The 13669-nt window shown below is 35.3% G+C and overlaps 1 protein-coding gene across 1 annotated transcript; it reads left to right on the forward strand.

Moving 5' to 3' along the window:
• The first annotated feature begins 64 nt into the window (after positions 1-64).
• LOC134248905 (DNA polymerase eta-like) lies at positions 65-12245 on the forward strand. Its single transcript, XM_062731299.1, has 11 exons — positions 65-148; positions 2993-3146; positions 4483-4617; positions 4698-4897; positions 5110-5279; positions 5578-5681; positions 6700-6819; positions 8641-8764; positions 10113-10178; positions 10634-10806; positions 11216-12245. Exons 2-11 carry the CDS (start codon positions 3022-3024, stop codon positions 12243-12245), a joined length of 2247 nt encoding a protein of 748 aa, XP_062587283.1. The 5' UTR covers positions 65-148; positions 2993-3021.
• The last annotated feature ends 1424 nt before the right edge of the window (positions 12246-13669 follow it).

Raw genomic sequence — 13669 nt, forward strand, 5'->3', positions numbered from 1 at the left:
TGTATTCTATTACCGCGGGAAATTACGTAAACAAAAAAATCACTTCACAGACATATTACAGATTTAGAGATTATCATGAGGCAACTATGTTTTATCGAATACACGATGATTGTTTGACTTTCGCTCACTCGATCCCAAAGCTGTCCAGGTACGTTCTTTAAACAAAACTTGGATAACTGCTTAATTTTAATAATGGGATTTTTCTTCTTCACTGTATGGAGTGTACTCAAATAACATTTGAAAACCCATATACATTCGTATTAAAAGAGGTAAAAAGTTAAAAGTGGACAGTTAAGTGGTGTAGGATCTCAGACACACAGGGTTCTTTGTGGTATCCTTGTGGTAAAAAGACATGACATTAGGTAGGTGCGTGTCTTTCCATATCAGCAGTTTAACCTTCCGATTTCTTTTACTCTGTATCAGGTAGGCTTACTAGTATATGGGTGTCATGTTAACTGGAATCTGATTTTTTTTAGAAAGTTAGAGATTTTTTTACACTGAAAATAAATGTTGGTACTAAATAGAATTGTCAGGTGAAGAAGATTAGGCTCATTCGGCCAGAACATACCGCATTGATGATAGAACTTTCTATCTAGGGACCTCTGGCTTAATTGTCAATTAAGTGCGCTCTACAACTAACCTCAAGCAAGTAGAGTCACCCACTAGGGCTGCCACGATTAACCGAAATATCGGTTAATCGCGATTCACAATCTTTCGGTTCGATTCGGTACGTTTTTCCGGGATTTCGATTCGATTCAGGTTTGATTTTTTCATACTAACATTTGCTGTTGTTACGCACATTCCGATTGGTTAATCGGAAGAAATGATGGCAAATCATGTTAAAGTAAACAAAAACATGAAAATGGCCGCGAAGAAGTCGACGGGGGACTAGTCTAGGTCACCTACACGTTTGTTGCATCGATGCATGGTCTCACACCATGAGTGGCGACTTGCGTGACCTAGGCTACGGGGGACTACTTCCAACTTCCATTTTCAACAGAAAGATGGCACAGAGGACAAATAGATTTACTAAAAGGCAACACCCATCAGCCTCATAATTCTGAATTTAGAGGAACCGACACAGTGCTGCGAATTTCCTTATTTCTTTTCAATATTGAGATCGTTTTGAATGTGAAGTAATTATTGACATTCTTATTATGACAGTCACATAGATTTATATCGTATTGGTGAATCAAAAATTTAAATCACAGCAGGAATCTTACCATTTCTATTGTGGCCAAACAGCCTTTGAGAGCAAATCACCAATACTTATATGTTTAGCATAATAATTAATATGAAATCATTGGTTTTGTTTCAAAGATTTGTTCGCATGTTTCATCTTTTAAAACCGATGACCAGTATTTTTATTAATTTGGATTTCCGACATTTTATTCTTAGCATACTTGCCAACCTCCAACATGTAAAAATCTGGTCATGACCAGATTTGGAAAGTAAAAAATCTGGTCATAACGCGTAACGACATTCACGACATATTTACCATAATTAAATTTTATACATATATATACAAAGTATTTGTGTGTTGAGAATTCTTTTATTGAAAAAAGGTTTGATTTACTATGACAAAAAATTCATACATAATTTGATTTAAATTTACATGTTAAAAATGAAAATTGAAGGGTTCACATTTCAGTATTGACCTGAAATAAGTGTGCATTTTTTAAAGCCTTTTCAGTTTCTGCTAAATTTGAAAGTATACCAATTTCAGTTTTGAAGTTATTTTTCCTCTCTCTTAATTAATTAACTACTGCAATATGTTTTAAATGTAAAGTTAGACCTACACTGTATTCGATCACTTTATTTAATCTAGAATGAAAGTTTTTTCTTTCCAAGATTCCTTGATATGTACATAAATATCGTTTCTCTTTTTCTTGGTTCAATCAGAAACATGTGTTTGATTCAATTTGTTCCTGTTGGCCCTGATAACGATCTATTTCTATTGGAAGCCATTTTAATTGACTTCAAACATTGATTTGTCAAAACAACACCCAATTAATTGTTTACACCTGCACTGATAATTAATTCATCGGCATTGTTTACGTAGATCTAAGCTTGGGTTGTAACTGGAAGTTAAAAGTGCAACCTGTGTACGAACCAAATCCGGAAAATCGGGAGATTTTCGGGTTGTTCGGCAAAAATCGGGTGATAAGCATGACCCGCCGGGTCATAAAAAATAATCGGGTTACGGGTTGAAAAATCGGGTGTGACCTGACGAAATCGGGTGAGTTGGCAACTATGATTCTTAGGTCATACTTAATCTTTTTAATTAGAACATCAGGTATTTTCGTTGTTTTCTTGGCTTTACATTCTATTTTATCTTAATAAACCTTATAAAGTATGAATCATTATTTATTAAAGAATGTCTTATGATTATGATGATCAAAGATTACAGATTTTATACAAAAATTAAAAACAAAGATCTATTTCTTATAATCGAACCGAAATTATTCGAAAATCGAGGTTTTTGTTTGAACCGAATCAATTCGAAAATTTTCTGATTCGTGGCAGCCCTATCACCCACGTGGCGCAGTAGTTACAAAGTCTGCTTTAGAGTCGCAAAGTAAGGAGTTGATCCTTAAGTCGCGGATTCAAATCCCACTGTGGGACATGGAGACCAGTCCTTTGGATGAAACCGTTTAGACCAAGGTCCTGTATTGCAGTAGATTCTGGCACAAAAAAGATTCCTCCTTGCTTCATGGCCCTGAGTGCTGAGTACTGGACAAAATTTGCAGCTCTCTACCAACAAGTGGTGGTGTCTCCATATGAATGAAAAATTCTTGAGAGGGACATTAAACAATATATAATTTATCAATCAAGCTTTTAGAAATTAAGTCATATATAATTCAACACTATCACATTTACCATCATATTGTTTGCAGATTGTTTAAGACAAATTTAAATTATCAAACTAGAAACACAGACTCTGCTGTTAAACTGTAATCAATGTATGTTAACTCCCTTTGTTTTATTTCAGCTGAAGTAGACTCCACTTAGAGAGGAAGTATGGAGCGGGTCATTGCTTTGGTTGACATGGATTGTTTTTACGTCCAAGTGGAGCAGCGACTACACCCAGAGACAAAGGGTCTGCCCTGTGCAGTTGTGCAGTACAAGAAATGGAAAGGAGGAGGGTACACATCTAACAGCTGATATTGTGTCATTCATCCTCAAAACATCGGGGGTCCTGAGCTCACTGGTAGACGTGGAACCCCTGACAAACTTCATTACCTGTGTTATGGGCTGACATGCATTGATGTTGTTTAGTTATACCCCCCACAAACGAAGTTTAGGGGGGGTATATTGGAATCACCATGTCCGTCTGTCCGTCTGTCTGTCTGTCTGTCTGTAGACAAGATTTTGTCTGGACCATTACTCAGAAACTATTGGAAGGATTTGTTTGAAAATTTGTACACTTATTATTCACCATATGAAGTTGTGCACCTGATATTTTCATCTTGATTCGATTATTATTTTGAATTTAACAGGTGTTTTTTTTTCATTTTTATTTTGTGGTTTTGTCCAGACCATATATCAGAAACTATTGCAAGGATTAATCTGAAAATTTGTACACTTATTATTCACCATATGAAGGTGTGCACCTGGAATTTTCAACTCTTTTTGTTATTTTTTTTGCATTTTACAGGTTTTATTTTTTATTTTAATTGACTTGTTCATTTTGGGCTCGTATAAGGTTTGAGACATAGAATCTAGAATATCTGTACAAAAATACTACAGCTTAAAACTGCTCATAAAAAATTTAAAAAAAAGAAACAGCATCAAGTGTTAAAAACAGTTTTTACATTGCACAGAAGATAATGTTATTTCATTTGTCTCTTGGGAATAATGACTGGACATGCATCCAATTAAAGATAAATTAATGAGTTTGGTGTTGGAAGTTGTTAAGGCATATCTCTTATCAAGCATGTGTGTTTTCTAATCTCCAGGGAATAAGGCACAAGAATTAAAGATCTCTCTTCTCTTATTCTCTTAATTGTAATTTATTGTCTGTCAAAGCACTTCATTACTGGATGACCAGCTCTTTATTTTTAAAATGCATTTCAAATTGATATATCAAGATTAATTTGATTTTGTTTAATGGTTTTTTTTCAACAATCAGTTTGCAGAGTGACATAACACATAACTGCAATATATTTTTTTTAATGCAGAAATAAAAAAAAAAAAATGTTAAAATGGAATTACAATGTATTAGTATTGATGTTTCATTTGGTTGCACCTTTGTTTCATTCATTAAGAAACATGATGAGCAATTATATTTCACTGCAAATTTTTGTAAGTAAATTGTGAACACCACTAGATCCATAAAGTATTTTTGAATTGGCACCTTCTCTGAAAAACCCAGCGGGGGGTATTTGTCCCTATTGGACAGTTCTAGTTTTGGTTGTTTCTCTTATTGCTATTCTAATATTCTAAACCTTGAGTTTTAACTGGACCTTCTCTCTTTTCCAGTATTATTGCTGTTGGATATGAGGCCAGAGCAAAGGGAGTGACAAGGAATATGTGGGGGGATGATGCCAAAGCAAAGTGTCCAAACATTCACTTTTTCCGGGTCCCAGAAGTCAGGGGCAAGGCTGATCTTACCAAGTAAGCCGTTATCTTGCACTTAAGATGGCTTTCTGATTTTTTTTTTTTGTATCTTACCATGGGACTGTTTACGTCTGTAGATTTCGTGAGGCGGGCGCGGAGGTGATCGCTGTACTCAGTAAGTTCAGTGACTGTGTGGAGCGGGCCAGTATAGATGAGGCATACATTGATCTGACGGAGGAAGTGAGGAAGAGAATGGCGTCATCTAAAACTCGGGAGGTCTCCACGGACCAGCTGCCCAACACATTTATTGTAGGCTGGGGAGATGACAAGGATGGAAGTTAGTGTACTCACTATTGTAGATAGTAACAGCAATCTGGTTTTGTGGAATTCATTTGCTTGCTTTTTTAAAAGTTGTCACTGAGTTAAAAATCAATTTCTAAAATAATGTAATCTGTACACTAGTTTATTAGTCATAAATTTATATTAATAGGACATGTGTAGTTTGACGTGAAACGATTGTAGATATTTATTTGTTATATAAAATTTTAGCCAAAAGACAGCAAGGGGTGGATGACTGGATGAAGTTGTTACCATGTGACAGCGGTGAAGACAGCTCTGATCAGAAGCTACTGATTGGGGCACTCATAGCAGAGGAAATGCGGGTTGCAGTATACAAAGAAACTGGCTTCAGATGTTCAGCAGGAATAGCACATAACAAGGTACATAAATTAAGTGGCCTAGAGCACAGGAATAGCACAAAACAAGGTACATAAGTTAAGCAACTTAGAACACAGGAATAGCACATAACAAGGTATATAGATTAAGCAACTAAGAGCACAGGAATAGCACATTACAAGGTACATAAATCAATTATTGTTTTTGAAGGGGAATAACTTACCATTCTAAAACAGGCTGGAGATTTTTAATGGATTAATTTTAAATGTCAGTGACAGTACTTCAAGTAGATAAGTTGGTTTTTAGACATTTTGTATTATATTAGATTATATTATATACTAGATGTTGGCCAAGCTGGTGTGTGGACTTCATAAACCCAACAAACAGACAGTTCTACCCCACAGTTCAGTCCAGCAGCTGTTTGACACATTGCCCATCAATAAAATGTAAGTCAGAGGTTTGACACATTATCTACGGTACAAAACAATGTATTAAAATTTCAACAACAAAACAGTTTTTACAATTGAGCTGACAGTATTTCCTTTTTAAATTCCAATGAGATTGAAATGTCTGAGAACCAGAGGGAGATCTTTTATTGAACCTTTTGGATAACACAGGGACTCTTGACAGTATTTAAGGAATGAAGCTTATTTCAACTTATGTTATACAATATAACATAACTTGGGGCAGTTTACTTATAAATAAACGTTAACTGCCCAAAGTTTTGTTATATCGGATAACATAAGTTGAAATAAGGCCATAATTAAAATATTCTTTGATTCTCATCCCCGCCCGCCCCAATTTTATACCCCCGCCTCGATTTTTTTTATTTCTGTTTTTCTTCGTCTTAATTATATAGGAAAAATCGGTATTCATCTACCATTCTACTTTCGTTTTAAATCCCTGGGCCAGAAAAGTCGACATGATTTTGACAGCTGAAAAGATGGTTATTGCTGCAATACATGCGTATATATTTTAAACAAGGGTCATTGGTTGAAGAAGATTGGTGATGATGTGAAGTAAGAGATAATTGAACCTTTACTATGGCTTTTATTAGGGTATTGTAGATAAAATTACTCTGATTGACCAAGTCAATAAAATATCTGCAAAATTGAAAAATAAAAGATATAAAATAAAAGCCGCCCGCCCGCCTCGATTTTATGGCCTAAGCTTCATTTCTTATTTATTTAATTTCAATGTAGACAATGAGACAATATTTCCTCCAGAAAAAGGCTTCAAATTTAGCATTATTATAAAAGTAACATCAAGCAGAGTGATACGTTTTTGACGTAATTCATTGTGACGTAGGCAAGTTATGTTATAGAAAGAAATGGATTAAATCTTTTACCCAATCAAATGACGTGTAACAACTGAAATTAAATTATTACAATATATATTGAAATAATTTTATAAAATACAGGTAAATGTTATTAATGTTTTTATGTCCTTGTTTGTTACCCACAGACGAAATCTTGGTGGTAAACTGGGGCAGTCGGTGATGGAACAGCTGAACATAGAGAGGATGGGGGAGCTGTGTCAATTCCAGCTCACCACTCTACAACAAAACTTCGGCGACAAAACAGGGTACGATGTGATTGAATGCCATTAAATTGAATTCTCTTTGTATTATTAAGGAAACATGAACACACTGTCATTGTTTTGTGTACAATTTTGATTTTTTTAATTATACCCCCCCGCAAACGAAGTTTGGGGGGGTATATAGGAATCACCTTGTCCGTCTGTCTGTCTGTCCGTCTGTCTGTGCAATCGTGTCCGGTCCATATCTTTCTTACAGAGGGACATTAGAATCTACTACTCCACACTAAGATTGCTCATGACCTAATGGTGTGTCATGACCTTGACCCAAGGTCATTTGGGGAAGTTCAAGGTCACTGGAAGAAAAATTTCATAATTCGTGTCCGGTCCATATCTTTCTTATGGATAAACTTGGTAGGTTGTCATTTCACACAAAGATTGCCCATTACCCAAGGGTGTGTCATGACCTTGACCCAAGGTCATTTGGGAAGTTCAAGGTCACTGGAAGAAAAATTTCAAAATTCATGTTTGATACATATCTTTTATGGATAAACTTGGTAGGTTCTCATTTCATACAAAGATTGCCCATGACCCAAGGGTGTGTCATGACCTTGACCCAAGGTCATTTGGGGAAGTTCAAGGTCACGAAGAAAAATTTCACAATTCATGTCCAGTCCATATCTTTCTTATGAATAAACTTGGTAGGTTTTCATTTCACACAAAGATTGCCCATGACAGGGTGTGTCATGACCTTGACCCTAGGTCAGTTGGGGAAGTTCAAGGTCACTGGAAGAAAAATTTCATAATTCATGTCCGGTCCATATCTTTCTTATGGATAAACTTGGTAGGTTCTCATTTCACACAAAGATTGTCCATGACTGAAGGGTGTGTCATGACCTTGACCCAAGGTCATTTGGGGAAGTTCAAGGTCACTGGTAGAAAAATTTAATAATTCGTGTCCGCTCCATATCTTTCTTATGGATAAACTTGGTAGGTTCTCATTTCACTCAAAGATTGCCCATGACCCAAGGGTGTGTCATGACCTTGACCCAAGGTCGTTTGGGGAAGTTCAAGGTCACTGGAAGAAAAATTTCATAATTCGTGTTTGATACATATCTTTATTATGGAAAAACTTACTTCTGAAAAACCCAGCGGGGGGTATTTTGTCCCGTTTGGACAGTTCTAGTTTTTATTGAAATTTGTTTCTTTCTAATAAGAAAGTTCTCTATACTCAATGAGTCAATAACAACAGCACTATTTAAAACCTTATACACCAAACCCTTCTGTATGTTAATTTTTGGTACAAGCTCTGTTATTGTTTACGTTGTGGTGAATTTGCTGACATACATTGTTCACATCACTGATCATAAACTGACGACGTGCACTGGTGTGTTGGTATTGCTTTCTTGCAATATGCAAGTCATAAAATTCTACCAAAAATTTTGAGGTTTATAAATTTTTAATCTGTTTTGATTTGAACAAATTTTATTGATCAAATCAAATAGATTAGAAACAAGTTCTTACAACTTACTAGTTCCTCTCCATAAATATAACAATATGTCATGCAAATACATTGTAATACATTAAAATGTAATATTTATCAATCTGTGTCCATGCCCCTCTAATAATCTTAAATGGCTTTGCTATACCAAGTAAAAATTATAAGGAATTTTTCAAAGATTTTCAAGCAAAATATGGCATTACAAAGTTCCTGTAAGGCCCCACAATTATGAAAGAATATTACTGCTTGAAAAAATCTCTGTGATGATGCAAAGCCAGATATTGTATCCATGTAAAAGTGCATTTAATATAATGATTTGATATTCTGTTCCTGAAATTGTGAGGTAGTGATAATGTTGAATTTTACAGGGCCTGGTTGTACGAGGTTTGCCGGGGAGTAGAACATGAACCAGTGTCTGCCAGACAGCTGCCCAAGTCCATCGGATGCAGCAAGAACTTCCCAGGGAAAACGTGTCTGGACACAAAAGATAAAGTAATCAGCTGGCTTTCTTAATATATTTGTGATGATTTAAAATGTACTCTGTTTTTATCAATGTATGTGCTGTTGAGGTGATTTTGAAGTCTAGATGGTGATTGACAAACCTCTTATCATATTATTTTTGTTACAGTTGATACACTAGTTGCTATTATTGATTATTATGCTTCCTGTCAGTTTGTCTCTATATAACCCATACCCTACTATTCTCGCATAGTGGTCTAAGGATTTATATAGCGTAAGCATACTATGCACGAAACACACACGGCTTTATCTTGTGAATAAAATTCATCAATGCACACACCGGGAATCGAACTCACGACCATTGAGGTTTAAAGTCCGATGCCTTTTCGATTACGCAACAGAGACGATCACTGATTGGCAGAATTTTATTAAATATATAAACTTAATTTATACAATTGACACCTGAATGAGTGAAAATAGACAAATATTATTTGAAAACAGTTACATTTATTTATGAAAGCTTCGATAAATGTGTACAACAAAGTTTCAAACTAATTACATACAGATCGTTAGATGAATTGATATTCTGGTCATTAAAACGCTTTTTTATATAGCGCTTGATTGAAATGTAACAAGAAAATTATCAATGAGAATCCACGTAATGTAAACAAATCAGTCTTACTAAAAAAACACAAAATAAAGATGAGTATCTTTGGGACAGAAAATTCTGACTTATTTAGAGAAAATACTAGTAACCAAAATAAATAAGCATGCAACTAATTTTAGCATGAAGATTTTGAATGAGTTTTTGCAAGTGCGCTGTGTTACCACCATTATTTTCAGGAAAAAATCAAATGGATTGCCGCATAAATAATAACAACAGTCAGCATAATAATAACAATAGTGTTGCATTATGCATGTACTATGCCTAGCTACAGGCAGGGTTTGACACATAGTGCACTCGCCTCCGGCTCGTGCACCATGTGTAAAAAACCCTATTATATTTGAAAAAAGTGTAAAAGTAGTGCTGATATATACTAAAGCTAAGTGTTTAAAAAAAAATTAATTATTTCTTAATGATAGCATTTTAATACCTTTCTTTGTATATAAGAGTTACAATACAAATACAGTATATCTGGAAGAGAAATCAATAGAATGTATGTTTGAGCAATTATTTGCAATTGAAAAATATGATGGACTACTAATAGGCGCCACTGTACATTATTTATTATTCAGACACTTTCTCTTAATGAATCAGAATGCCTTGTTTCAAAATCACCATCAACAGGAAGTTGATCATGTTGATAGGTTGTAGAAGATATTATTATTTTCCAGTAGAAGTTTTTGATTGTAAGTCACAGACCATTTTATTTTTGTTTAGGTAAAGTTCTGGTTATCAGAACTCTCTAAAGAAGTAGAAGAAAGGCTGATTAAAGACAAAGAAATGGTAACTATAGATTGCTTTCTAAGATTAGAATATGATATGATTTGGTGTTCATGTCTGTCTGTCTATCCATTTTTCTGTTATTTTTTATTGTCCAGCTCATAACTGATCATGACGAGGAAGGGGGGGGGGGCTGTATCCAAAAAGTCTTTGTGCAGATTTTTTTGTCACTTACCTGTAAATATTTGAAGATCCGAGTTACTGGAAACCTCTTTTTTTTCTATTTAGTATAAGGATATTTTAATATATGACAATTTAACTGCTTCTATCCAAAGATTAATGATTGAGTGTAGTGGAATAAGGCTAGATTTGAATTCTAATTGACCATTGTAACATATGATGTTTCAATACCATTGATTAGATACCGGTATCCAATAAGAAAAATATTTTTACTGTAAAGACCCTATATTGTGTACTTTATGTTCTAACTCCTAATGTCAGTTTGTGTGACCTTTCAGAATAATCGTGTGGCTAAGTCTATGACGGTCAGTGTGAGATACATGAGTAACCCTTCCCCTGTCGTCGCCAGTCGAGCCTGCGCTGTCACTAAATATGATGCCGAGAAGTTTGCCAGTGATGCCTACGCCCTGATAATGAAACTGAATCATGCTCCAGCTCATCAGAGTGCTTGGTATGTATGATAATATCACAGAAAGACAAAGATTAATTAAATCTTTATTCAATCGTTTGAAACATTTAATAAGCTTTACTGTATAGACTTGCCTATAAGTTGGATTTTTGGGAGTTAAATTTGTTCCAAAACTCTATGTCTGACTTATAGGCGAATTTTTAAAAAGACTGGTATTTTAGATGGTTAATCATTCTAATATAAGCTTAAAAATACAATCGACTTATAGGCGAGAATATACGTTATATTTGTTTTTATCTCCATATAATATATGCTGATTGAAATCAAGAGATAAATTGAAAGTATATTCACAGGTACAAAGACAAGATAAAAAAAATTCTGAAAGAGTAAAATACATAAACTTGATGTTGATACACATCAGTAATCAGTTTTTACGATGTATGATTTCCAGGTCTCCCCCTATTCTGTGTTTAGGAGTGTCCGCCACAAAGTTTGTTGATGAGAGTACGAACCAATTAACATTGTCATCCTTTGTGGGACAGAAGACATCCAGCTCTATATCAGCAAGTCAGACACAAACCCTGCCTGTTAAATCAGAGACTAAATCCATAGCCAGCTTCTTTAGGAGAGGAAACAACAGTTCAGCACTAATGTCTAATCAGAAGGAAAGTACCAGAGACCAACAGATGAATTCTCTAATACATGAACCAGGGGATTCCTCTTCAGGGTCCTCTCACACTTATAAGCAATCTCAAGAAAATGAAAGTGATTTATATTTACGAGAGAAAGATTTACCGCTGAAGAGTTTAGACTCTACCTCCGATCAATTGATTGACAATGAGAGAAACCATAGTCCATGTGGATTTTTTGCGAAAAGAAAATCAAAAAATGGTTTAGTTTATAATTTGTCACAAGATTCAATTCCTGTTGGAGTACAAGGAAGGAAGCAGACAAACTTTGAGGATAAAAGCGAAATGAACAACAGCATTGAAGATGCCAGTATGGAGAACAGAATTTCCCAGAATTCAGTTGATCCTGACTTTTTAGCAGCACTTCCTCCTGATCTGAGACAGGAAGTTCTAAGTCAAGTGAGTCCTGCTCCACCTGTAGATAAGGAACCTCTAGTGCAATCCCAGAGAGGCAGTACCAGTCTGGAGAAATATCTAAACAAACAAGATCCTTCAAATATGGAGGATTCACCAGAAACAGGAAAGGACCTGGTCGTTTGCGAGAAGTGCAATAAACAGATTGAGGCATCTGAGCTGCCAGAGCACATGGACTATCACTTTGCCAAGGAACTTCAGAAAGAACTGTCTCAGACCTCGGATACAAACAGTGGACTTTCAGTTCAAAGTAGTGGGCAGAGGAAAAGATCGCTAGGATGTGGTAGTAAATCTCCAAAGAAAGTAACAAAAAAGTTAAAAAATAACGCAGGACAGACGCAAACTATATCTCACTTTTTCAATAAAAACTCTGTCTGATTTTATGTTTCATTTCTTTCAACAAAACGCTTCGTTTGTCAGTGCAAATAATTGAGAATGGTTATGATATTGAAGTGTAGTATAGAAAGAAGGAATGAGTAAATATACATTGAAAATTCATAAATACATAAGGAAAAACGTGTGGCTCGATCGGAAATCAAACCCAAGTGCCCTGTATTACTAGTCAGGTGCTCTAACCAATCCAGGCCGATGCCCTCAGTCCAGCCTAAATTCCTTCAGCGGGAAAACATGACCCTTGTATTACTGTCCTTTTTTTTTTTAGCTCACCTTAGATGAAGGCTCAAGTGAGCTTTTCTGATCACATTTTATCAAGCTTCTGACAGTATGGCTTACTATAAACTTCCTACATTTTTGACTTCGTCATAAGAACCACTGAGCCAATTTCAATCAAACTTGCCACAAAGTATCCTTGGGATAAGGGGATTCGAGTTTGTGCAAATGAAAGGCCATGCATTTTCTGATACATGTAATTACAAATTCGTGAAAAATTAATGGCATCTTTTGAAAACCTTCTTCTCAGGAAAATATGAAAGAATCCTCCTCAGGTAGGGTAGATTCAAGATTGTTTAAATCATGTCCTACAGGGTTGGCTCTGGCTACAGTGGATGATCAAAGATTTGCATGGTAATTTATTGGAAAAATCTCTAAAATGTTCTTAAGAGCAAAGCCATCATTAGTCATATTTATATGGAAATATCCTCAGATACTGTAGGATCGAGTTTGTTCAAATCATGACTTCCAGGAGTAGATAGGGGATATAACAGGGGGTCATAATTATACAAAGGAATATTAAGAATATATCTTAAGAAATTTTCATCTTAAGAACATTAAAGCCATTATTTTTTGTCATATTAATTCAGAAGCATCTTACTGGTAGGTAGTGTTGATTCATTTTTTTTTAACTCGCATCAGTAAAGCTAGGGGTATATGATACTGTTTGCGTCCCAGGTTAAAGTTGTTGGAGCAGTTTTCTCTTAAAGTATACTGCAACGCAAAAGAAATGCAACAAGCAGTAAGAGCTAAATTCACGAATGTGCTAAATCGGCCTAATGATTTTAGGAAAAATAAAGTGAGGGGAAGAAGAAAATTATTTACGGAAATATTATCCTTAGGTATCAAACTTGAATAGTTTACGCCAAAATTTTCATTTGATGACGTCATATTTGTGCAGAAAACACGTAAACTTTGCCACTTTTTATCAAAATTTAGCATTTTTTCAACTTTGATTCAAATTTTTGCTGTGGCCACACCCAGTGGCGGAGTTAAGGGGGGGCGCCCCCCCCCCCTCCCTAAAATTGTCAAAGTTAACGTAAATCACAGTTTCGTCTACAAAATGTTAATATGTATACTCGGTAGACCTCATTTTTACCCTACAAAATCTCTAGAATCCAGGAATCCCAGAC

The sequence above is a fragment of the Saccostrea cucullata genome, unplaced genomic scaffold (genome assembly GCF_032062105.1).
Source record: "Saccostrea cucullata isolate Sc308-1 unplaced genomic scaffold, CSIRO_AGI_Scuc_v1 ctg62, whole genome shotgun sequence".
Classification (NCBI taxonomy): domain Eukaryota; kingdom Metazoa; phylum Mollusca; class Bivalvia; order Ostreida; family Ostreidae; genus Saccostrea; species Saccostrea cuccullata.

Coding starts and splice junctions, on each gene's coding strand:
- LOC134248905 (XM_062731299.1), top strand. CDS start 3,022: ATGGAGCGGGTCATTGCTTTGGTTGACATGGATTGTTTTTACGTCCAA. Junction 5,682..6,699: donor ACATTGCCCATCAATAAAAT/GTAAGTCAGAGG, acceptor TGTTACCCACAG/ACGAAATCTTGGTGGTAAAC. Junction 10,807..11,215: donor CCAGCTCATCAGAGTGCTTG/GTATGTATGATA, acceptor TATGATTTCCAG/GTCTCCCCCTATTCTGTGTT.